General features: G+C 33.8%; 1 protein-coding gene across 2 annotated transcripts in view; it reads left to right on the forward strand.

The window, feature by feature from the left end:
* Positions 1–21,406, forward strand: part of LOC131843172 (myc box-dependent-interacting protein 1) — a 66,104-nt gene extending 44,698 nt beyond the window's left edge. Inside the window, exons 2-10 of one of the 2 annotated variants that reach the window (XM_059191785.1) lie at positions 6,215–6,350; positions 7,696–7,886; positions 8,765–8,869; positions 9,443–9,613; positions 11,362–11,524; positions 14,844–15,125; positions 16,347–16,487; positions 19,452–19,594; positions 20,631–21,406. In XM_059191785.1, coding sequence (XP_059047768.1) covers positions 6,215–6,350; positions 7,696–7,886; positions 8,765–8,869; positions 9,443–9,613; positions 11,362–11,524; positions 14,844–15,125; positions 16,347–16,487; positions 19,452–19,594; positions 20,631–20,711 — 1,413 coding nt within the window. In that variant the 3' untranslated portion in view covers positions 20,712–21,406. The remainder of the gene's footprint in view (positions 1–6,214; positions 6,351–7,695; positions 7,887–8,764; positions 8,870–9,442; positions 9,614–11,361; positions 11,525–14,843; positions 15,126–16,346; positions 16,488–19,451; positions 19,595–20,630) is intronic. The other variant, XM_059191786.1, reaches the window with a different exon arrangement.
* Positions 21,407–24,415: the final 3,009 nt, after the last annotated feature.

Genomic DNA, 24,415 nt, shown 5'->3' on the forward strand with positions numbered 1-24,415 from the left:
TGAATTTGAAGTAAGCGTCAATATTAGTATAATTATAGTCAATGAAAGAAAAATATATAGCGATAAAATATCGTTAATGTGTTTTACAGAAAACATAATGGAGTGTTATAACTTGATAACAATAGTGATTTATACAATAACATTTCCTTATTCATCCCTCATACTACTAATACTATAAATTGACGATAGTTTATAAAGAGATTTGGAGGTTTATTTATATGTGATTTTTTAATTTATGTAAGCAAAACTGTAATACACCTAGTTAGAAATAACTCATGCTATAATTAGTCAAGAAATATAAACATTTATTACGAGCAATGAATCAAATGCCGTACATCGAAATTCTTGGTAAAACCAAGTGCATTTCATTCGTGGTAACTATTATCATAAACTATATTGTCTGCAAGAAACAATGGTTAGCCATAGGACGTTGACACAAAGACATATTAGTAAGTAGTGTGTATTAGTAGTGAATACACTCGAAGAATAAGCATTTTAATTAGGTACAGAGCCGAACACAGTAAGCTTAATCTAAACGAGTAATACGTAATAGAAACATATGCTATTGATCATTAAATAATTGACAATACTGACTACGAATATTGTGATGCTACTACCGATCTGTTAAACCAAACAAAACTAAAACTACTCTCGAGACTGTTCTGTACAAAAAATAAATCAGGACATCACATATCATCATTCAGTATAATAAATTAAGTAATATATAAATAAGAAGTATGTATCAATTGTTATAAATTATATTTAATATTACTATGCCTTTTTTTTTTTCTGTTGTCCATTGTTGCGCCATTTACAACTTTCTGTCTTCTCTACTCTACTACTACTTCTACAGCCTTTGTGTTATCTGGAAGAGATTGCTTATGCGATAAGACTGCCTTTTGTACATTATTACTCCTTAATTGTTATTAATAATTTAATTCCGGTGCAACCAAGAGTATATAAATAAATTAATTAAATTGTTAATGGCATCTCTTCTCCACATGTTACTTTCATCAACAATGTCAGCGGAATTTGTTACAGTTGCCATTAATTGGTTACTATGCTTTTTAGATAAACAAAACACTGTCGTGGCTACTGAAGATCAATGCTTTGCTACTAAAGCAATTACAGGCCTATTCATACCCCTATAGCAGGTATAATACATGTAATAGCATAATGGTTATAGTGCTTCTCTTTTCCTTTTACTCAGATTTAGTTGATACGCAATTGAGAGTCTGAATCTTTTTGTCTATCAAATATTTTATTCGAGACCCTTCTGCGCTGGTAACGAATCCAAAAGAGTCTTGATTTATTAGTCCTTGTTTCGACAACTGCGTCATGCAACCCATAATTGGAGATTCCAAGCATTATTAGCACCCACCAAATTATTCAAGTCATAATACATTTCCATATTTATTAGTGGGTTATCCATATTAGTCCGTTGATAGACCACAAAGTGAAATAGTGACTTGGTGGTGTCTATGGGCAAAATGAATAATTTTTTAATATAAGTATTAATTATAATGGGTCCACGAATCTTTTGGTTCTGTCTCGTGGTCTTAATAATATAATATCTCTGGACAATTCTTTCAATTGTATATTTGAACAGCATTACGGACATTTAACCCAGGACAATTCACGCAACATCATCTAGTCCTATACTTAACTTACTTTACTTACCTTTAGTATTATTTATTTATTTTATTTATTCAGTTATTCTTTAATGCACAATATAACTTGTACAAAGGCGAGCTTAATGCCGTATGGCATTCTCCACCAGCTAACCTTTGGGTATATGCGTTGTGGGGCAGTTATGTCAAAAAACAATCACAAGATTACTAATAAATATTATATAATATATATGAAATGAAAATAAATATATACATATAATAATATATATAGTATACCTGATATTATATAATGTCATACATTAATACTAAATATAGATAAATATAATACTAATACAATTATACTTAAATAAATTTTGTTTTGTATATAAATACATAATAAATATAGAAAACACCGGAACTATACAAACGATAATACTTATGATTACAAATATTTGAACCGGTAAAACGGTGTGCTAAACCGTTACACCACCGAGTACTAAAGTAATGCTTCTACGCCAAATACTACGAATATAAGAGATTGCTGAAGCGTCAAATAATATTTATTCTTTCGCGTTTATAATATTATTTATTTGTTCATTAATCCAAATATTTACTGTGTAGGATTACAAAGTCTAAAGACAAAATAATGACTTGAATAGTAAATTTTGTTGTCAGCAAGCATAGTGCAATAAATAGATCAACTGCCTTTATGGTCATCATTGTAATAATAATCATTTAAACATCAGCTAAGTGGTTGATCACATATAAACAAGAAGAAAATATTGATTTCACTAGCATTCGTCCGCATCGGCTTGGAACGGGTATTAAATAAAAATTTCAAAAATGATAAAGACAAGCATAATGTAGCCTAGTTTGTACCGGCGTTCCTAATTCATATTTTAACATGAAAAACTAGTTATTGTGACATAACTGTATCAGATATATGCTATTTACCGGTATATGGATGACTTTTTTTTGTGGATATTGGTATCCTCTATAATCTTATATAGAAAATTCTCGTGTCACAGTTTTAGTTCCCATACTCCTCCGAAACGGCTTGACCGATTCTCATGAAATTTTGTGAGCGTATTGAGTAGGTCTGAGAATCGGCCAACATCTATTTTTCATCCCTCTAAATGTTAGGGGTAGTCCAACCCTAAATTTTTTTTTATTTTTTAGACAAAATTTTTACTCTATTTTTTTATGATACAACATACAATCCTAAATTTTTACCCTTCTATCATCAACCCCTATTTTTTTATAGCGTTATTAATTTATATGGCAAAACAACGTTTGCCGGGACAGCTAGTAATATATATAGATACATCATAACGTACATCACTTTGCTCCCAAATTTGATTACCATAAAAAAGGTTATAGTGAGTCAATCTTAAAAGATTTTTAGATCACTTAAAGAGGAATAATTCTTTCATACATATTATTTGGGTAACTTGAACCGTTTACGCAGTGCACGCAACGGAAGCTCAAATATAAATAATTTTTCCAGTTTTTGCAACATTTTTCGCCGATGCTTCGCTTCTAATGGTCATAGCGTAATGTTATATACTTTAAAGCTTTCCTCGATAAATGATCTATACAACACAAAAATAATTTTTCAATACGAACCAGTAGTTCCTGAGATTAACGTTCAAACTAACAAACTTTTCAGCTTTATAATATTAATAGTGTGCGAAATTTCGTACTCCTCCAGTCGCGCAATTTTCGTAGTGTTTAACATGTAGATAAGTGGTCATCAAATAATACTTGTGTTGAGTAATGGTCTCGTCATTTTGTATGCGTATAGAATACCAATTGTATTCTGAGATGTAATCAGCAAGTTGAAGGCAGGTGTAGGTACCGCACACAGTTTGCAAACAATGGGCCTTGCAACGATTGTCTGTGACAAGGTCAACTTGATGACAGATTGCATGCTCTTACAATATGGATGTATGTATTGTACCGGACTCGTTAGAACTACATACGTATGCATTCGTTCTAGAAGTTAAAATCATTTGAATAGTGATTCTACTAATATCTTCACTTAATCCATCATACTCGTGAACGAGTGCTGCTAGTGGGGACTGGTCTGGTCTAATCACTACGACTGGTTCAATCTTAATATTTGATCGTGACTGAATTAGTGCTAGTTGATAGTTTGTATTCACACATTTCAATTTACAAATGTAAAGTCAAAACAATTATCTAAAAGAGCAATAAGCAAGTTTCTTGCTCGTTCTTCATGTGATGAGACTGCTTTCCGAATGAGCGGTAGACTAAAAAAAATAAGTATGACTATTATAAGTGCTTCAATGTAAGTTTATTTCAATAAAGATTTATTCTATTCTTACGGCTTCTCGTTCCTGACGGGTCTATGCATCGAACTATAATATAAGGACGAGCACAATAGATCTCTTTAGGTCGCAGTGCTACAGGTCTAAGTACCAACCTTAAAATATCAGCGAATCCATTAGGAATGAAAGGTTTCTCCTGAAAAACTAAACCCCTCCATTGTTGATATAGAGTCAATTGTCAACAATGCTGTTGTAGAGAACACATTTATTTGTTTATTTCAGGCTACTAGGCACATATAAAAACCTTATAGACTAACGTACATATGAATTAATATTTTAAAACTAAGATATTGAAATTGTCTGTGGTCACGGCACTGCCGACGGCAATCTGGTAGGTAGCGCCGATACACCACACCCTTTGGCCAGTGGTCCTTCATAGAGAACATATACTTTACATATGCGTATTTCCTGATATTTCAATCTGTGAGTGGACTTATCGCAATCTCCCGGATTAATTCCATAAGGCGGACAGCATGAGTGGACGGCCTCAGTAGTGTAGCGGTTTAGCACGCCGCTTTTCTTCCGATGTTTTGCGGGTTCGATTCCTCACACGGTACAAACATTTGTTGTTAGACCTACAATGAGAGTCACTGGTAGTTTTTATATTCGTTCATCCGTATTTAAAATTGAGAGTTCTTTTTATACATTTTGTTTTATAACACTGCGCTCTGCTATAATAAACGTCTTTGTATTCATGCGTGTGATTCTTTGTTTTATTTTGGGTGTTTGTTTACATTATTCTATATGTATTTACAAAAAAATCTAATTATATCAACCAGTTGTCTAGTATCCTTAACACAAGTTGCGATAATAAACCATTAACGGTCCCGAGACATTATCTTATTAATATTATAAACGCGAAATTTTGTGAGATGGATGTTTGTTACTCTTTCACGCAGAAACTACTGAACGGATATTGAAACTTTACAGTGATATAGCTTATACATCAGAATAACACATAGGCTATGAATTGCACGCGAGTAAAGCCGCAGGCACAGCTATCTAAATATATATAACTCAAAGGTGACTGACATAGTGATCTATCAACGCACAGCCCTAACGACTGGACGGATCGGGCTGAAATTTGGCATGCAGGTAGATGTTATGACGTAGGCATCCGCTAAGAAAGGATTTTGATTAATTCTACCCCCAAGGGGATAAAATAGGGGATGAAAGTTTGTATGAAACTTTGTCAATTTTAAACCGATCGGGCTGAGACTTTGCATGCATAAAGCTACAATGACGTAAACATCCCCTAAGAATGGATTTTGGTCAATTCCACCCCTAAGGGGATAAATTAACGCGAGCGAAGCCGCGGGCAAAAGCTAGTTTTGATATAAAAAAGAAGTACCTAACTCGATTTTCGACACAATATTTATTCTAATTTTTGTTTGGATTGATTTCACAATCTAATGCCTATAGTAGGTAGTGATACAATACTAGTTGGCTGTGACAAAATTTACTGAATAATATTAAAGTGTAGTGAAGGCGTTATGTTAATTAACAACTTAACTGGTAACACAATTAATGCAACATGCTAATTGCAGTGAAACTTGCAACCTAATTCTTATTGAAAGATATTTGTTTGTTTAAGATAACTAGCTGATCACGCAAACGTTGTTTTGCCATATAAATTAAAATTTCTATTAAAAAATGGGGGTTGGTGATAGAAGGATAAAAATTTAAGGTTGTACGTATTTTTAATGCCATATGATAAAAATATAAATATAAAAAATTATGTCGAAGAAATTAAAATATAATTTTTGGGGTGAGCCACCCTTAACACCTAGGGATATCTATCTTTCTCTGATACATATAAAATTTCATCAAAATCCGTCAAGACGTTTCGGAGGAGTATATAACACGAAACCTGTGATACTAGAATTTTATATATTATTTTTTTTTGTTTCTAGGAATAATCGGTAAAACCCAATATCGATTGTAATAAATATTGTGGCATATCTTGACGACTATTAGTCTTCAAGATATGCCACATATATCAAACAAATTGACACTACTGTTGACCCATTTATAATAATAACTAGCTACTCACCCCGGCTTCGCACGGGTGTACACAATATATATATAAACCTTCCTCTTGAATCACTCTATCTATTTAAAAAACCGCTTCAAAATCCGTTGCGTAGTTTTAAAGATTTAAGCATACATAGGGACAGATAGCGACAGCGACTTTGTTTTATACTATGTAATGATATATAACGGTGCTCATAATTATCTTTTGCTTGGTTCCAGTTCCTCCAGAACCTTGGCAAGGTAGACCGCACCCTCGACGATATCTTCGAGGAGCATCTTCAGAACTTCAACCGACAGCACCAGCAGGCGCTGCGGCTACAGAAAGAGTTCAACAACTACATAAGATGTATACGAGGTGATTTTTTTATATTCATACACTAGCTACTCGCCCCGGCTTCGCACGGGTGTACATGTATTATATATATAAACCTTCCTCTAGAATTACTCTATCTATTAAAAAAGACAGATTCAAATTCTGTTGTTAGTTTTAAAGATTTAAGCATATATAAGGACGGACAGACAGCAACAGCGACTTTGTTTTGTAGTATGTAATAATGATAAGTACTATCTTTTTAATGGATGATAATGGAATGGACCTCTCTCCTACGTTAATGATTTACGCCGGTGGTGCACCAGTGGAGGATGATAAGATGAGCATGAGGTCAGGTCAGTTAGCCCATCGTCGTGGCAAATTATACAGAAATTTATCAGATGGTTTCCAGGGGGAAAACCTGAGGTGACGCGTGGAGGTCAACCTGACTTGGTACATTGCTAGCAATGATAATCTCCTGAATTCCTCCTTGAATGGAAAAAAATCAGCCTAGTTTTTGTCTTGATTAATGTCAGGAAGACATTGTCTTGATTAATGTCAAGTAGTAAAACAAAATAAAGACTAGTAGATACGAAGAAAAAATCTCTTGTATACCTACAATGATTTAAAGATTGCTACGGCTTAGCAATATAGTACTCCACCCCACATTCCACAGTCGCGAGTTCGATTTCCTTACATTATATGCATTTGTTTTCATATAGATTTCTTTATATTGGTGGTCCAGCCCAGTGGTCGAAATTCAACAATAATTTAATTTAGTAAGATTATATACAAATAATAAATAATAAAATATATATATAAATAAAACAAACAATATTAATTTATTGTCAATTTGACATATACGTGTATTATGCCAAATATATGATAGTGTAGGTAATGTTGTTTATTGATTATTTATGCATAATTCAAAAAATATATATATTCTGCTCTCCTTCTTTCTACATTAAGTAAGTGTATGAAATTTTATACTCTTCCAACTGCGCAGTTTTCTTAAAAAGGGGTACAAAGTTTTTGCTTCGCATATTAATATTATCATGTATTGATTAATATTTAAATGTAACTATTTTCTTTTACTGTACAATACAAATAAAAATATAATATTCTATCTATCTATACTTAATATTATAAATCTGTAGTTTGTTTGTTTGAACGCACTAATCTCAGGAACTACTGGTTCGAATTGAAAAATAGTATTTGTGTTGGATAGTCATCTGTCGAGGGAGTACGTGGAAAGACGTATATAATATTACGCTATGACCAATAGGATGGGAGCTGTAATGAAAATATTTCCAAAGGTGGGGAAATGAAAAGCAGACGAAGTTAGTCTATCTATATAAGTATTTGATCCAATTGTACATAATATTTCCAGCGGTCCAAACAGCATCAAAATCCTTGATGGAGGCTATCACGGAGGCGTACGAGAGCGGCTGGTCCGGCCACGACCTGCTGTACGTCCAGGCTCAAAGCATGGAGATGCTGTGGCAAGATTTCTCGCACAAACTCGGCGACCAAGTACTCATACCGCTCAACACGTATACCAACCAGTTCCCTGAAGTCAAGGTGAGTTTAGATCATAAGAAGGCCGACAACGCACTTGCAATTCCTTTGGTGTTGCGGCAAGGCGGCGGTAATCACTGACCATCAGGTGAACCGCAGGCTCGTTTGTACCCTGTACTATAAAAGAAAAAAGAAAACGACTGTGTTCTCATGAATTGTTCATATAGTGCCCCCGGATATCTTTTACCATCACATCGCTCGCCATCGACAGGGAATTCATCTCCACACGCTGGAACCTAAGTAGTCTCGGACTACGGTTTCAGAGCACAAAAACTGTGTTTTAATGAATTGTTCGACATGATGCCCCCGGATAACTTTTACCATCGCACCGCTCGTCATCGACAGGGAATTCATTCCCACAAGCTGGAACCTAAGTGGTCTCAGACAGTGCGGTTACAGAGGAGCTTCCCCCCGCGTACACTTAGATTGTGGAATGAACTACCTGCTGAGGTTTTCTAGAGAGACTACAGCATGGGATTTTTCAAGAAGCCCTGCTTTATATTATTATATTAAGGTGTTATTACTTAAGTCATATTATATTACGGTTTCTTAAGGGTAGGCAACGCGCATATATTATCGTCTATTATCAATATATTTCACTTGAAGCGTTAGATAAAGCAGTGAAATTACAGGAGGCCTAAAGGCTTAGTCCTTATTAATACCTTAATATCAGTACGAAGACCAAGCAACGACATTATGTCTATGGTTACTGTTCATGTCTATAGACGACGGTTACCGCTTACTGTTAGGTGGGCCGAGATCTTATTCGCCATTCTAATTTCAAAAACACTTTTTCTTTAAGGTCTTTAATTAAAGCTTGTTCTTATATTAATGTTACTAACTTTTAAATAAAATATAATATTCAAATTATTTGCTTCCAGAAAAAAGTTGAAAAGCGAGGACGTAAATTAGTAGACTACGACAGTCAAAGGCACAGTTTCCAGAACTTGCAAGCAAACGCCGCGAAAAGAAGGGACGACGTTAAGGTAAATGATGAGACCAGCAGTGTATAAGATCTAGCTGTAAAGGTCCCCATACACGGTACGATTATTGTTTTGATCCATCAAATTCATGTCAAAATATAGTTAAATAGCACGTGTGTTGGTATGATATAGCATCCAATTTTGTATCAAATAATGGAAAGATGGATCGTTACAATTATATTTTCGATTGATACGACAAATCTACCTGTGTATGAGATTAGGCAGTGGAATTACAAGTTACGAGAATTCACTAGAATATATTGTTACAATTTATTGCTCTATTTTTTTATAATAATAATAACCTGTAGGCCAGGTCCAGCTTCAGTCCAGTAAGGCAGTTATGTGTACTAAATATATACATAATATACATAGGAAACATCCAATAGTAATAATCATACACATGAATACAAATAATTGTGTTTGTGTGTACGAGGAATCACACCCGCGACTATAGGAAGTAAGGCAGTGTGTAAACCGCTTAGGACGTCGTTTATGGATGATATTTATCAAGGAAATGATGAGACAATTTCCTAGAGATCTAAATCGGGTAGTGATAGGTTGTTCTCTCTGTTTCAGGTGACAAAAGGACGTGAACAACTAGAAGAAGCAAAACGGACATACGAAATACTGAACTCGGAACTGCACGACGAGCTGCCAGCGCTGTACGACTCAAGAGTACTCTTCTACGTGAACAATCTTCAGACTCTGTTCAGCGCCGAACAACTGTTCCACTCGGAGAGTTCGAAGGTAAGGTCCTGAAAAAGTTGATTGTAGAACGTCATTTGTGTTTGTAATTCTTCTACATGAACAACTTTCGCCGAACAACTGTTCCACACGGAAATTTTGAAAGTAAGATTCTGAAGTGATAAGACTTTAGAATGTTGTCTGCATCCGTAACTCTTCTATGTGATTAGCCTTCAGACTCTGTTCAGCGCCGTACAACTCTTCCACTCGGAGAGTTCGAAGGTAAGCTTCTGAAGTAGTAGGCTGTAAAATGTCATCTGCGTCCGTAACTCTACTAGTTGAACAACCTTCAGACTTCGTTTAGCGCCGAACAACAGTTCCCCTCGGAGAGTTCGAAGGTAGACTATAAGACGGCGTCTGCTTCCGCAACTCTTCTACGTGAACAACCTTCAGACTCTGTTCAGAGCCGAAAAACTGTTTCACTCGGAAAGTTTGAAGGTAAGGTTCGGAAGAGGTAGATTGGAAAAAACATCGTCTGCGTCCGTAACTCTTCTACATGAACAACCTTCGCTGAACAACTGTTCCATTCGAGAGTTTCATGGTAAGCCCTTGAAGAGGTAGACTGTAAAATGTCGTCGGCATGTGTAGTTCTTCTACATACTAGTCTTTCAAACTCTGTTCAGCGCCGAACAACTGTTCCACTTGGAGAGTTCGAAGGTCTTGAAGAAGTGGACTGTAAAACGTCTGAGTAGGTACCTCAGTCTCACTGTCCAAGTCAAACGGAGATCAAAATTACAACATACTGAGCCATCGTTCTAACCCCTAGCGGTGCCCTTGGTTGTCCTTCAGCCGCTCCAGAAGTTCTTCCTTTGGTTTGGAGTGCCATCTGCACTCGCCTTCTTTCTTTCTGTGAAGCGATAAAGGCCAGCTGCGACCAACAGCATTAGTGTAGTCCGAAAAATTACAGGATAGGACGCATGACATCATAATCCTCAGAGATAGCAACGACTGAGGAGTTTGACGTGAGGGTGTCACGTGATGACCTGATGTGCTGGTGATTCATGATTATGATACATCTTGTTTATCAATCCATTATTATAAAAAAATGCACTAAAATTATGTCTAGAATATCTATAAGTTATATAATGAATTTGACTACCAAAACAGAATTTTATCAGTTTATAAAGTGCCTGCAATATATATATATCACAATTTATCAGCAATTTCTCTATAAAATTATTATACAATTCCTTTATATCTTAAATAATATTAAAGATTATTTATATCTTAATAATGCTTCATACAAGTGTTATACAATGCATTTTCTCAGAAATCTAAATATATATAACTCAAAGGTGACTGACATAGTGATCTATCAACGCACATCGCAAACCACTGGACGGATCGGGCTGAAATTTGGCATGCAGGTAGATGTTATGATGTAGGCGTCCGCTAAGAAAGGATTTTGATTAATTCTACCCCTAATGGAATAAAATAGGGGATGAGTGTTTGTATAAAAACTTTGTCAATTTTAAACCGATCGGGCCGAGACTTTGCATACATAAATCTACTATGACGTAGGCATCCCCATAGAAAGTATTTTGATAATTAAATTCCAACCCTAAGGGGATAAATTAACGCGAGCAAAGCCGCGGGTAAAAGCTAGTATAACATATAAGCCGCTTTGTAAGGTGCATTTTGAAATATAATATATGAAAATAATAATTATTATTGTTAACTGTACGGTTTAGGATGGTTCTGATTCACGTAGTAATGTATCTCTATGATATCCTCATAATAATAATTTCCAGGTGTTCGCGGAGCTGGAAGCCATCACTGACAAACTGGCCAACGACTGCCAGCGCGGCTCTTACAACAAGAAGACAGTGCTGAACAACATCTCGCCGGCGGCTTCGCCCATCGCCAACTCGCAGATCGCCGCGCACAACGGAAACTCCGCGCCGGCCGTGCAGAGTGAGTACTATTGCATACAACATCGGTGTTGGATACACGGCTTTTATGATGGTGTTAATTGTATGGAGTCAAAAATATCTTCCAGCAACAGTATATCCGATAGATACGATATTTTAGAATGTACACCCATGCACTAACGGTACGCCAGCGTATACCGTTAGCGCGTGCGGGTGTACCATTCTATTCATACGGGGCACCAGTGGAGATAAAATGAGCATGAAGTCAAGTCAATAGCCAATATTGGCGATGTCATAAAATTGTACTTTATTAGCAATAGTAATAGCAATGGGGTTATTAGACCACATTAGTAACATTTTGACTGATAGTTGACAACTTCAAAATAAAATATTTTGTGAATGCATCAGCTTGTTCTATACAATAATTGATAATATGAAGGCACTTCGATATAAATGTAGACGAAATATATGTTTTTTATTTTAATCTAGACACGCGGTAGTGTGTCAAAGCCGAGTTCAAGTAAGAGAACTGGCGAGCAGCACTGTGTTTTTACACTATTTACTATACTGAACATAATCTAGAAAATATGGGTGCAGGGTATAGTTATATAGAAAAAATTTTGTTTAGCGTAGATTGCTCTGTGCACTCTGAATAATATTTTATTACAATTAATTTTCCATAGGAACTATTGAAAATTTATTCTATGCTTTTTTTCTGCACTACAATACTGTATAGGAATTATTTTTAATCAGGGGTTATTTTTAAACTTGCGCGTTTGGTGCACATTATGAATGTAGTTAAACGGGTTTTAATAAGAATAATTTTATGGTAAATACATTTATTTACCATAAATTTATTCATGTTCATGTGTTTGACTATATAAATAAATAGTCCCTGTCTATTTACCAATTCGAAAATCAATCTATTAGTTTCAATAAATATTACTGGTATTTTAGTTGAAAAAAATATTTGCTATCAATAAATAGTCTTTGTAACAACTACAAAGTGAAAAGGGTGAGCACAATAGATCTATGTAGGTCGCAGTGAGTACAGGTCCAAGCACCAGATAACAGCCGAAACACCCTAATAAAAATAAACTACACAGTGAACATATCAAAATATATTTCATACATTCAATAAAAGAATTTTTCTAAAGTAAAAGTAGCCCAAGTTACTCCTTATTACATCAGCTACCTATCAAAATCCGTCCAGCCATTTCAGAGATTAGCTGGAACAAACAGACAGACAGACAAAAAAATGTTATTTTAGTTTATGTATCGTATTTATATTAATATGCATGTAAAAAAACAGTTACTTCAATATTACAAATAGACACTCCAATTTTATTTATATGTATAGATAAATTAACTGCTTCATCCATTTCTGTCTGCAGTTACTGAAATAAACTCTATTTCGAATTGGTATAATCTGAAAAACTAACCTTGTATAGGAAGGTAACATGTGGTATTCTGGTTAGATGGGTCTAGCACTGTAATATGAAATCACACCTCTGTCACTGTATGTACTAGTGCACACGTGACCACCGGGACCTGGAAGTCCCAATACATAATAAGTACTCTGCGATAGCTGCGCAATTGAGAAATACTTAAACAATTATAGATTTACGTAATGTAGACGCCGAGGCTGCAGATAAGATTTAATGCACTGCGCACATAGATCTCTGTTTGCCCAATGGTTGACTGGGAGAAATATGCATATATTTGTGTATTTGTGCATAAAAGATTTAATAAATAAATAAATAAGACTAGATTATATGACATTCTGGGGTATAACGATATTGGGTTATTGATTCTACGACCAGTTTCTCACTATGGACGTGATTCCAATCTAGAAGAGAATTACTTGTAATCCCCTCATAAAGGTGATACGATAAAGCTATAGGGTCTGTTAATAGTCTGTGGTCAAATTGATGAGTTGTAGTTAAAATTATTAGACAATTGTGTCTTTTAAACTTCGACGGTGAGAAACTTTTTTATTAATAATGGGTTTGAGCTTCGTCTTATCTCATCTGATGGTAAGAGCTAGGATGTAGCGCGCTTACCCAGAATAACTTTTATACTATATAATATAGACCTAAGTAGAACTATCTGCTAAGATTTTCTCAGAGACTACAGCATGGGGTTTTCAAGAAGGATATATTAAGGATTCTTAAGGGTTGACAACGCAATTGTGACACCCCTGGTGTATCGAGCGTCCATAGGCTACGGTAACCATTTGTTACCATAGGATTGTTTGCCAACTTCGTGGTTTAAAAAAGATATAATATTAGGGTTAGCTACGATACATATAATTCTGGATAGTTTACGTATTGATTTTATATTTATTAATAAAATTTTACGGTAGGAATCACTCACAATAGCACCACTAATCGAAAGCTTATGTGTTTGTGGCGTTTCCCTATTAAAGATTTATTGAAAATGTTGTATACATTTTTGCATTATTAAAATCCTGTTACTAATTATTGGTTTGATTGTTGTTTCTATGGTTATTACGAGACAGCGACGTAAATTTAACTTTATGTATAAGTTATTAGAGTTTATTGTTAATAAGCTGTTGTCTTTGGTATAGAATTAATAATGATTAAGTCTCACAATAACCATGCGTAATTCGCGATCTAAATGTGTCCTCAGCGACTATTTAGGTCGTCGTGTTACCTTGACTCATTTCTTAATCCGAGTGCACTGTTTGACATTATTTATTGTATTACTCATATTGTAATTTGAAACATACTCGTACCGACGGACATGTTTCTGGAACTGATTAAATATAAACATAGAGCAACGTAATATATATATTGTTACGCTTGTTTCTCATTAAGGTAAATAAAAATATTGCGTCACCGAACTTTCTCTTACCTTCGACTTATTAACTGCCTTTACGCGTCTTTATGCCTTTACGCGTACGCTCTTTTACGAAGAAAAAATGTGCATTTAAATTAAAGAGAACGAGAAAGATCGCAAGCGCCGCCAGTGAGCGCATTGTCGCGTTCTTTAATCGTAAGTGCTTTAGCGCCTTTTTGTAATAATTAATTTATTAATCATTTATAAATATTAAACGTGTGTTTAGAAATTGAAATCTATAGTGAAATAAGATATACATTTTTAAAAGATAGGGAAATGATTTGAAACGTGCATACTATCACGCACGAAAGACTGATCACAAAAAAAATAGTAAAATGTAATCACACACGATTGCGCGTGCTCTAGATCGCGCGTTATAGAACGCATCGCGTAAAGGCAGCTATCGATACAACGATAAAACGAAGGGTAAAGCAATAAATAATAAGGATACAGTCGCTGTCGTTTGCGTGTGGCGTTGCATGGTGTGTACGTGTGTGTAGCGCCCCCCTCCCCCGCGCTCAACGGCGACGCGCCCCCCTCACCCTCCTCGGAGGCCGCCGCGCCCCCCGCGTCGCCCCCCGCCGACACCAACGGGTCGACGACCCCCGCGGGGGAGCCCACGCCGGCGACGCTGTCCGTGTCCGCGCCGTCGCCGTCGCCGCCGCCGGAGGCCGCCGAAGCTCCGCCGGTGCCGGCCCGGCACTCCGACGAGGAGAAGACCCCCAACGGGGGCGACGCCTCCCCCGAAAGGAAGGTCGAGGAGTTGTATGACATTCCAGTCGGTGAGTACGCTGCTATCTTTCGCGACCGATTTAGGTCTTTGGTGGTCGCATTGTATATTTTGAGGGTTACGATGGGAAAGGATGGTCGAAGTATCGACGACTAATTTTGAACTTGTGAATATAGGGTATTATGCTTATTAAGCGTCTTCCACACTTAACCCCGGTTCGGTTCTTGTCAGAGCCGTTCGACTGTACTAAAGGTAAAGGTAATGAGCAGCGATCGGAGTAGGTATAGCTATTTTATATACTTGTCATATGATAGAATAATATGGATGTTCCCCGAATACCAGGATTTGTTTTCTAAGTAGAAAAATAATAAAAAGATATTTACGCTTTAGATAATAATCTCCCTGAGGCATAAATAGCTAGACATAATCAAAGTAATTGAGTGAGACAAGATTGAACAACAAGGTACTTTCGGTAAACAATTGAATTCACGACTAATGTCAACAAAGAGACAACGTCGCGCGTTTGTCAAAAATTTTTGACAGTGTTGCTAATGTAAAATTTGCAAACTCGCTCGCACGGCATTGTAAATTTATATATTATTGTTATGGACTTACATGTACCATTTTTTTTTTATAATATATTGTATTTTTTATTATTTTTATATTTATTACGAGTGCTGCTTGTCGGGACTGGTCTATTCAGGTTACGAACATTGATTAGACTTTTTGCTTTTGCAATAGCATATGCTGGTTGTCACTCTATTCACTTAAATTTAAATCTAAAAATGAATCTGCATTCTTGTAAACATTTACAACATTTATTTGAAAATAATACGAGCTGAGTTTTTTGTCAGTTCTTCTCATCTCGAAATGATTCCGAACTGACGGTAGATTTGACATATCATAAGAATCTGTATTAGACCTACATGAATAAGGATATTTTGAATTTTACTCTTATGGATAAAAAAAAAAATTATAATCGAATATCGAATTACGAGTATTTGTTGGAATCCCGTGGAATATCCATATTAACATCAATGTTTGAGGCCAATGATCCTGAATAGCTTTATCTACTCCGATCAGTGGTAATCAGCTACCTGCATTAATTAGATGTTAGTTGTAAAGAAATGCATGGTTGTCCATACACGAGTCATTACTAATTTATCATCATACATTTTATCGCCCGATGTACAAAGACCTCCCTATAAATACAATGTACATACAAAGCTAGGTCCGGTTATGATTTGTAGACAATAGTACGCAATTCTCCCAGGATCACCGACGCCCGTAGTCCCCGAGAAGTCGCCTAAGAATGAAGAAAAGAGACAAGTAGATGTAGAAAAGCTGAGTGAGAAAGAGAGCAAAGATAGTGCAATTGAGCACAAGGGTGATGAGGTTTACGACATACCCGTTGGTGAGTTTAGATTTTATTGTAAAAGCCTCTTCACAATCAGAGTGGTATATAGTATAAATATATTAAAATCGTAATATAACTAACATATTATTGTATTATTATTTATATAATTTAATATCGATATTAAATGAAACAAAATCATTATATAGAATAATATCTTATTTTTATTATTATTTATACCGTGTCTACTATATAAATTAAATTATTATTTAAACGACAATAAAAACTTTAATGTGTCAATTTATATTACGGAACGACTCTTCGGTGGTGGCAACACCGAAACCGATTCTGCGAAATATTCTCTTCCATTTGACAATTAAACCCACTTTGGGATAATGTAATAATTATATCAGATTTGAAATTTATATTCAAAGCCAAGTATTAATTTGCATTTTTATTTTAAATACCAGTGGCTTATATATGGATACTTTTGTGATCTTTTTGTTATTCCCTATTGTTTCTTACTTCTACTTGATAATTATTTGATAATCACAATACTGTAGTAATAATAATCATATATAAACATTTTGTTGTTACTATATTATTGTCTATTTGTTTATAAAACGATGATTGTGTTTAAAATGTCACTCTTAATGTGAATAGGTTTATATATTCATTTTCGACTCACGAAACATTCTATGTATATATGTATTCTGATAAAAAGTTCCATCGGTGGGGGTTTAGTTTGGCTCTTTCTATGGTAAGTGGTCCTGTAAATATATATATGTATATGTATATACTTTGTGCACATTCCTTCTATTCGGAAACACATTAAAATTATAATTATAAGTTGTGAAACTACATGCAATTTTTAAGTTTAAATATCATTTACAAATTGTATGAACCTAGCTAAAAGTACAACTAACAAATTTTGTATAACAAAATATATAAATTAGAATTCGAAAATCAACAATCATCAATCATTTATTCATGTAGGATATTTTAGCCGCTTATGAACGTCAAATTTTTTATATTATAATTATTTCCCTAACGTCCAGTTCAGTATATAGATCCAATGAGTATATAAATCACTATGAGTATTTACAAATCTATATTAATTTGAAGACTGTTTTGTCATATTTATTACCAAGAATTGCAAACAAGCTCACTGTCCACCTGATAATAAAGAAGGATATGAAAAGAAGTGAAGGATGCTAGGATGAGTGTGAGGTCAGGTCAGTTAGCACATCGTGACAAATTCACCAGGAATTTTTTTTTTCTCGTCGTTCATTTCGGAGCTTAGGATCACAATAGTGAGTATGTTAGGTTCTTAAATAGTTACATATTTACATTACATCTAAAATTTATTTGACTATGAATAATCACCAGGAATTTATCACGATAGTTTACATGTGGAACCGCGTGGAGGTCAACCTGACCTGCATTGCTAGCAATGTTATTATAGCTTCAATCTCTTTTCCTACCTTGTACAATATCTATTTGAATCAGAGAATATTTGGATAGCAAATAAAATAGGTTTATAAATGGTTTGTAATTATTTTTTAGAGAACAGATAATATAGGTTTAAAAGACGTTTGGTATTTTTTTATATTTAGTTCAAATATTGTATTACAAGGATTGATTTTTTATAATAATAATTTTATGTGTTTATATTTTCCTCATCTCTTATTTATATTGTATATATTAATATTCTTTTTATGTTTAGGTGAACTTATTGTTTACAAAAGGTATCCCGCTATATATGTATATAGGTTTTTGAGTGTGTTTTGCATGTTTAACAGCATTTTACTGTTGGCTTCTTTATATGCATATATATGATAATGTTTGAGTGTGTTATAATTCTTGTTAATTTATTAATTAATTGTACCTTGCCAAAAATATACTTACGTATACAAACATAATTGGTCGACACTAAATAGGTTTCAAGTAAGAAATCTTCCAGAAAACTTAGTTTTATAGGAATACAGCAGGGTGCATGATTTAAGGACATAATGGGACATATTCTGAAAGAACATTGTCTACTTTTGTTCTAATCTTTACATAGTATAAAGTCGCTTCGTTGTCTGTTCGCTTAGATCTTTTAAACTACGCAACGGATTTTAATGCAGTTGTTAGCAATAGATAGAGTGATTCAAGAGGAAGGTTTGTATAATACGTGTACAGTCGCGGGAAACCGGGGCGGGTGGTAATATAAGATTAGGAGAAAATTCAATAGTAAAACTCTTGAAATTGTAAAATGTTATTTAATAATTTAATGATCTATTAGTATTAGAAAAAAATCAAAAGTAAAATTATAAAATATTTTTTTATAATATTTTTGTAATTAATGGTTTATTACAGTAGTAGTAAAGTATTAAAGGATAATCTGGTAAGGTTCCATTCGGTGTAATGGTATATGGTAACACCAGTGTTAGTGATGGATAAGGTTCTTTACAGGTCAGACTGAAATCAAATTACTACGTCATCATACAAAATCATCATAAAAAAAAGAGATTTATTTCCTGGGTCCCTTTACGGTACAAACTATACAATAGTTGATGAGTATGATTGTTTGTATCTTTGTGGGTGTTTACTGTGTATATCATTACATAGTATAAAGTAAAGTCGCTGTCGCTGTCTGTCCGATTGATTGATTCCGCTGATTTTGAAGCGGTCTTTTTTAATGGATAGAGTGATTCAAGAGGAAGGTTTATATATATAATACATGTACATCCGTGCGAGTAGCTAGTTTTATATGTATTGAAAAAAAAACTAAGTATTTGTATCAGTTATGAGCGTCGTGATAATTTCACCAGAAATTTGTCTCGATGGTTTCCAGGGAAACCAGTTGGAGATTAATCTGACATGGTACATTTCTAGCAATGGGTACACTACTAGGAATCCCCCAGGGAGTAGGTGACGTTGTGTGAATTGTCCAGCATTATTATTAAGTAGTATAATTAAAAATAGAGTAATTTATAAGGTTTTAGTGGAGTTGGTAGGAATGTGTGTATGTATGTTCAGGAGCAACGCTGGCCGGTCTCCCGTCGGGGACGCTGTACCGCGTGCGGGCCACCTACCGCTACACGCGCGAGGACTCCGACGAGCTCTCCTTCGACGTCGGCGACGTCATCCGCGTCGTCGAGTATGACGACCCCGACGAACAGGTACCCTTTATTCCGTATATCGTTAGGTATATAATTTTATTATTAATTTCCTTAAATAATTACCCTTAAATAAATTCAAAACATCTGTTAAATCATATTTACTGAGCAGGACCTATTACTAACTAAACGATTACTTGAATGACCAGCGCGCATGGCAATAGTTGTTCATGCACGGGATTTTAATTTAATGTTAGATATACATACCACCGCTACTAGAAGCGTTATATCTTTCATATTAGTGATCAAACTCGGACCGTTATTGAGTCTACACTCATACTGAGATACGTGTTTCGCCTCTAAACGAGGCATCGGGCAATGTGGCGGCGTGGTGGGCCGGGTCGTTGGACTCCCTAAAATATGGTCGAGCGCAGTGATGGCTGGCTCATCCGTCATACTCGTGAACGAGTGCTGCTTGTAGGGACTGGTCTGCTCTTATCACTACGACTGATTTAATCTTATTGTATATTTATATTTGACCCAAAAAATATAGTGGTTGTTGGTAGTCACACGTTTCGACTTGTAAATGTAAACTTACAAGGATAATTTAAAAGAGCAACACACAAGTTTCTTGCTCGTTCTTCTTGTGATGAGACAGCTTTCCGAACGAGCGGTAGATAAAAAAAATTTTATGACTATTCAAAAGTGCTTAAAATAAGTGATTTTGATTAAATGATTTTATATTCTATTCTATTCTAATCAGTAGAGTTCGGATATAGTTTGTAAGCCTAGTATTTACTATACGGCGACCAGACATAGTCATCTGATTACGGTCCAAAATTGATCACTAAGAAGAACAAAGGAAAATCCAGTATAGAATTGAATTGAATAAATTGAATTTATTTTCTTTTCATAATTTTTTTTAAACGCATTCAAGTATCTTTCCACTTCCCAAAAGTTGACTGGGAGAGAATGCTATAGTTATAAGTCCACCTTTTGTACCAATTTTAGTAGTCAATAAAACAAATAAATAAAATAAATTCACTTAGGTTTTATTTGTTTCTTCTTAATAATACTACAAAAAAATTTTCTTTTACAGGAGGAAGGCTGGTTAATGGGCATCAAGGAGTCAACCAACGAGAAGGGCATGTTCCCCGCGAATTTCACGCGGCCCATATGAGGTGATCCCAACACAACCCCGCCGAGCTATAACGGCACCTAATTATATGGACACTGGGTTTAATATTGCTCGATTTATACTACGTCACATTGGGCTTATTAAAAACAAAACAATAAACTCAACGGTCGAGTAAATAAACCACATTCAGTGTTGCGAGCATTCAAAAATAATTTATTTAAAATATAATATCAATGAATCATTATTTTTTTATTTGGATAGTGATTAAATTTGACGACGAAGGAATGCTCGTGGCACTGTGTTTTAGATTTTAATTGTTGAATGTTTATAGATATATATTATTTATTATATTTTTTTTTCGTGTTGTATTGCAACGAATTATGAATAAATCAATACCCGTTTACTTTATTTAACGATTTTGTATATAAAATGTATGTAGTTGATTTTAGTCACTATCAGTTAGGTGCAGGGTTGAATTGAATCATTTAATCTAAATATTTATTGATTTTATTAATGTATCACATTAAATATTATGTTGTATTAAATGCATATTCGATTACTCATGATGTTATGGACGTACATAGAAGTATTTTTATATAGAATAAATAAATAACTTGGTAATTTCACAGCGAAAAACACATTTAGTCCGAAACTAAGTTGAGTTTGAGGTTTTCTCGAGACATTACAGCATGGGGTTTATTAAGAGTCGGCATCGTACACCCCTCGTGTTTCAGGCGTCCATATACTTAGTGTAAAAAAAAACCGAATGATGAGTAATAGACAATTAACATAAATGCTTACATTGACAAAATATTTATTTTGTTAATACATGCATAACATGTCTAGAAAGAACCTAGGCCATAGAAAAGACCCAGGTGAATAGAAACAGACATACTGATGAATACAAATGTTTTTAAATTTAAATCGAAGAAACGACTATTCAAATATGGCTGTAAAACTAACTTCACTAAAAGTCGTGAATAAAAAGTCGTATTGACAGCAATTATTAATATATTAATCATTTTCTAGATTGTTAACATATTGTTAGCATTTTACTTAAAAAATTATTATACTATTTTTATTGTCTATGTACGTGCATCATATCCATAAAGCCGGCGTCAGACACAGCTTAAATAACTTGTATGAGGTTTTAGCAAATGTTCAAAATTTGACATTTGTGCTTTTGAATTCTTATGGGTTTCTGAACGAAAATCAAATGCTTCTAAATTCAAATCTGTGCATAGCGTATTCTGATAAGCAATGTTTATTATTTATACATTATGTACGACGTTACAATTATAATGTGAATGTATAGCACTGCAGTGTTGCCAGTACCAATTTAGTTTTTATTTGAAAACTCCCATAGAATTGGGAGATAGGGCAACACTGAATTACTGCTACAAATATTTTCATCCAAACATGAAAATATTTAAAAAAAGTACACTCTTATTTACAACTTGTAATCAAATACTTATTCAAACCTTTGAAGCTTTGTCTGGTGCCTGGGCTATATATAAGAAATCGAATACAAATGTAACATAATGCTTATTTGAACGAGTTGACAATAATTTTGTAGGTATATTATTTATTATATTGTAATTCGGTGTTCGGGAGATATTTGCTCAGTCGTAAAAAATAATAATGTAAATGGGAAGTGACCTTATCTGTAATATAATGATTGGCAATCGGTTATCTATTAGAAAACTTCTTTTTTTCACAGTATTATTTTTTCTGACCTATCTTTAATTGCAATCGAGCGTTATAGAAATTTTCAAATTGCTAGTAATATTATTTCTTTAAAATTAAAGAAAAGTTATGGTTTTTAAACACATATTTCTAGTATTTGATATTATATTAAAATGTAGAATTGTTCACTGAATTTTTTAGCCAAATTATTATGTCTTATGATCGGTTTTTTATAATGAAAATTGTGGACAAATGACTATTTAATGTATTGCAAATTATTTATGAATATTTTTATAGTTTCCTATAACTAGACAGCTAAAGTGGTAAATATTGACACTTATAATATTTGGAAACTATGAAAAAGTTTATTCTTAAACCGAAATTTACATTACGAAATTATTTTCTGATAGAAATTGATTTCGTAATCAAAATTAGGTTTTATGAAAGCAATATTTCCATCATAACAGTGCATTTCACTATTATAATCACGAGGGCCTTATTATGTAGCTCTGTTATTAACAGTTCTCAAATGTAACACATTAATATCAATGAGTTTGCTATTTTTATAACCAACTAAAATTAGCAGAGTTAAACTAAATCGTTTGTTACTGCAACTGTGAATTGGACTATACATAATCGCAGATTTCTATGTTTCAAATGAGAATTGTTAGCAACAATATTACATAATCAAGTGTCAGTTGTGGTTGCATTTTTTTTTAAATCGTGTTAACCCTAGTTTTAGTTCACTCACTCACGTTTTAAACTCCAAATTAATTCTTAGTCCGATCGCAATGTCATGTTATATGGGAATTAGTATTAATGTACATATAGATTGATTTTAGTTTTGTTGACCCTTATATTATTGTTAATACGAGTATAACATAGCGAGTAAAATCCATTCGAATATGTAGTAATCTAATTTGTTAAAATTTTATTTAATTAGGAATTTAATTAAACAGTTTTTTTTATTTAACTTTATTAGTGAAACATATACTAACTATATTGTATTATAAGATGTGCTTTTGATTAACAGAAATATAGGGCATTTCCAATTTTACCTACCCAAAAAAATATAGGAATTATCTATTTCTAGTGTTCGTGATCATAGAGCGAGAACAATATTTTTATCAATTTATTTATATTATGCTTAAAATGACGATTATCGTGAGTGAACGCTATATTCTATAAACTATTATATTAAGCTAACTAATTTATTCTTTTATTGTATAAAATTTGTTTGTAGACCAACTTGCTGTAGTCCAGTCGACTTATTCTAATTTCACTTCATATTTGCGACATATATAAGTTAAAAGTACTACAAGACTCGAATATTGTGTCCAAAATATAATTTGATATTAACGCCTGTGTCAAAAAAGGTGCTTTTTAAATGTATATAAATTATATATTTAACATTTTTATCCCATTTATTGTGTAAGCAGCGGTTGTATTGTGTGTTCAAATTTACATTATCACAGATTTTTTCAAATGTACCGTTAATTATACAATGTAAAGACCCCCATATATAAAAAAGATTATTTGTTTCGTATTTTTTTGTAAGAAACTAGATTACGTAATGCAACAATCCTGCATTCTATACAATTAGAATACTATACTACCATACATTTATAATTCTATACAACATATCATGAATATTACAAAATATAATTAATAAAACCGTTCCATCTCTGCGTACACACTTTTACAAAATAAAGGTATTTCTACATTATCAAATATTGAATCTATACTACATTTTAATCCATAAATGTAGAAATAAAATGTAATTATATTATTCAAACACTATACAAGATATTATAAAACTTTATCAAGAATTTAGATAAATACGGTTTTCAGTAGAAACTCTGTGTAAGGGGGCTTTACGTATACAATTCTTCATATCGTAATATGTAAAAACGAAACAATTTTTTTGATCAAATTTTTAAAATCAGAATGATTGACTGATGTTTTTATAAAAACTTTGAATAGTAAGTTGCAACATGGTGTAGGAGTACAATCCAACATATTGACGAGTTGTGGCTTATATTGTCAGCAGTGCCATGCGA

This window comes from Achroia grisella, unplaced genomic scaffold (genome assembly GCF_030625045.1).
Source record: "Achroia grisella isolate CSIRO2021 unplaced genomic scaffold, CSIRO_AGI_Agris_v1 utg283, whole genome shotgun sequence".
NCBI classification, from domain to species: Eukaryota; Metazoa; Arthropoda; class Insecta; order Lepidoptera; family Pyralidae; genus Achroia; species Achroia grisella.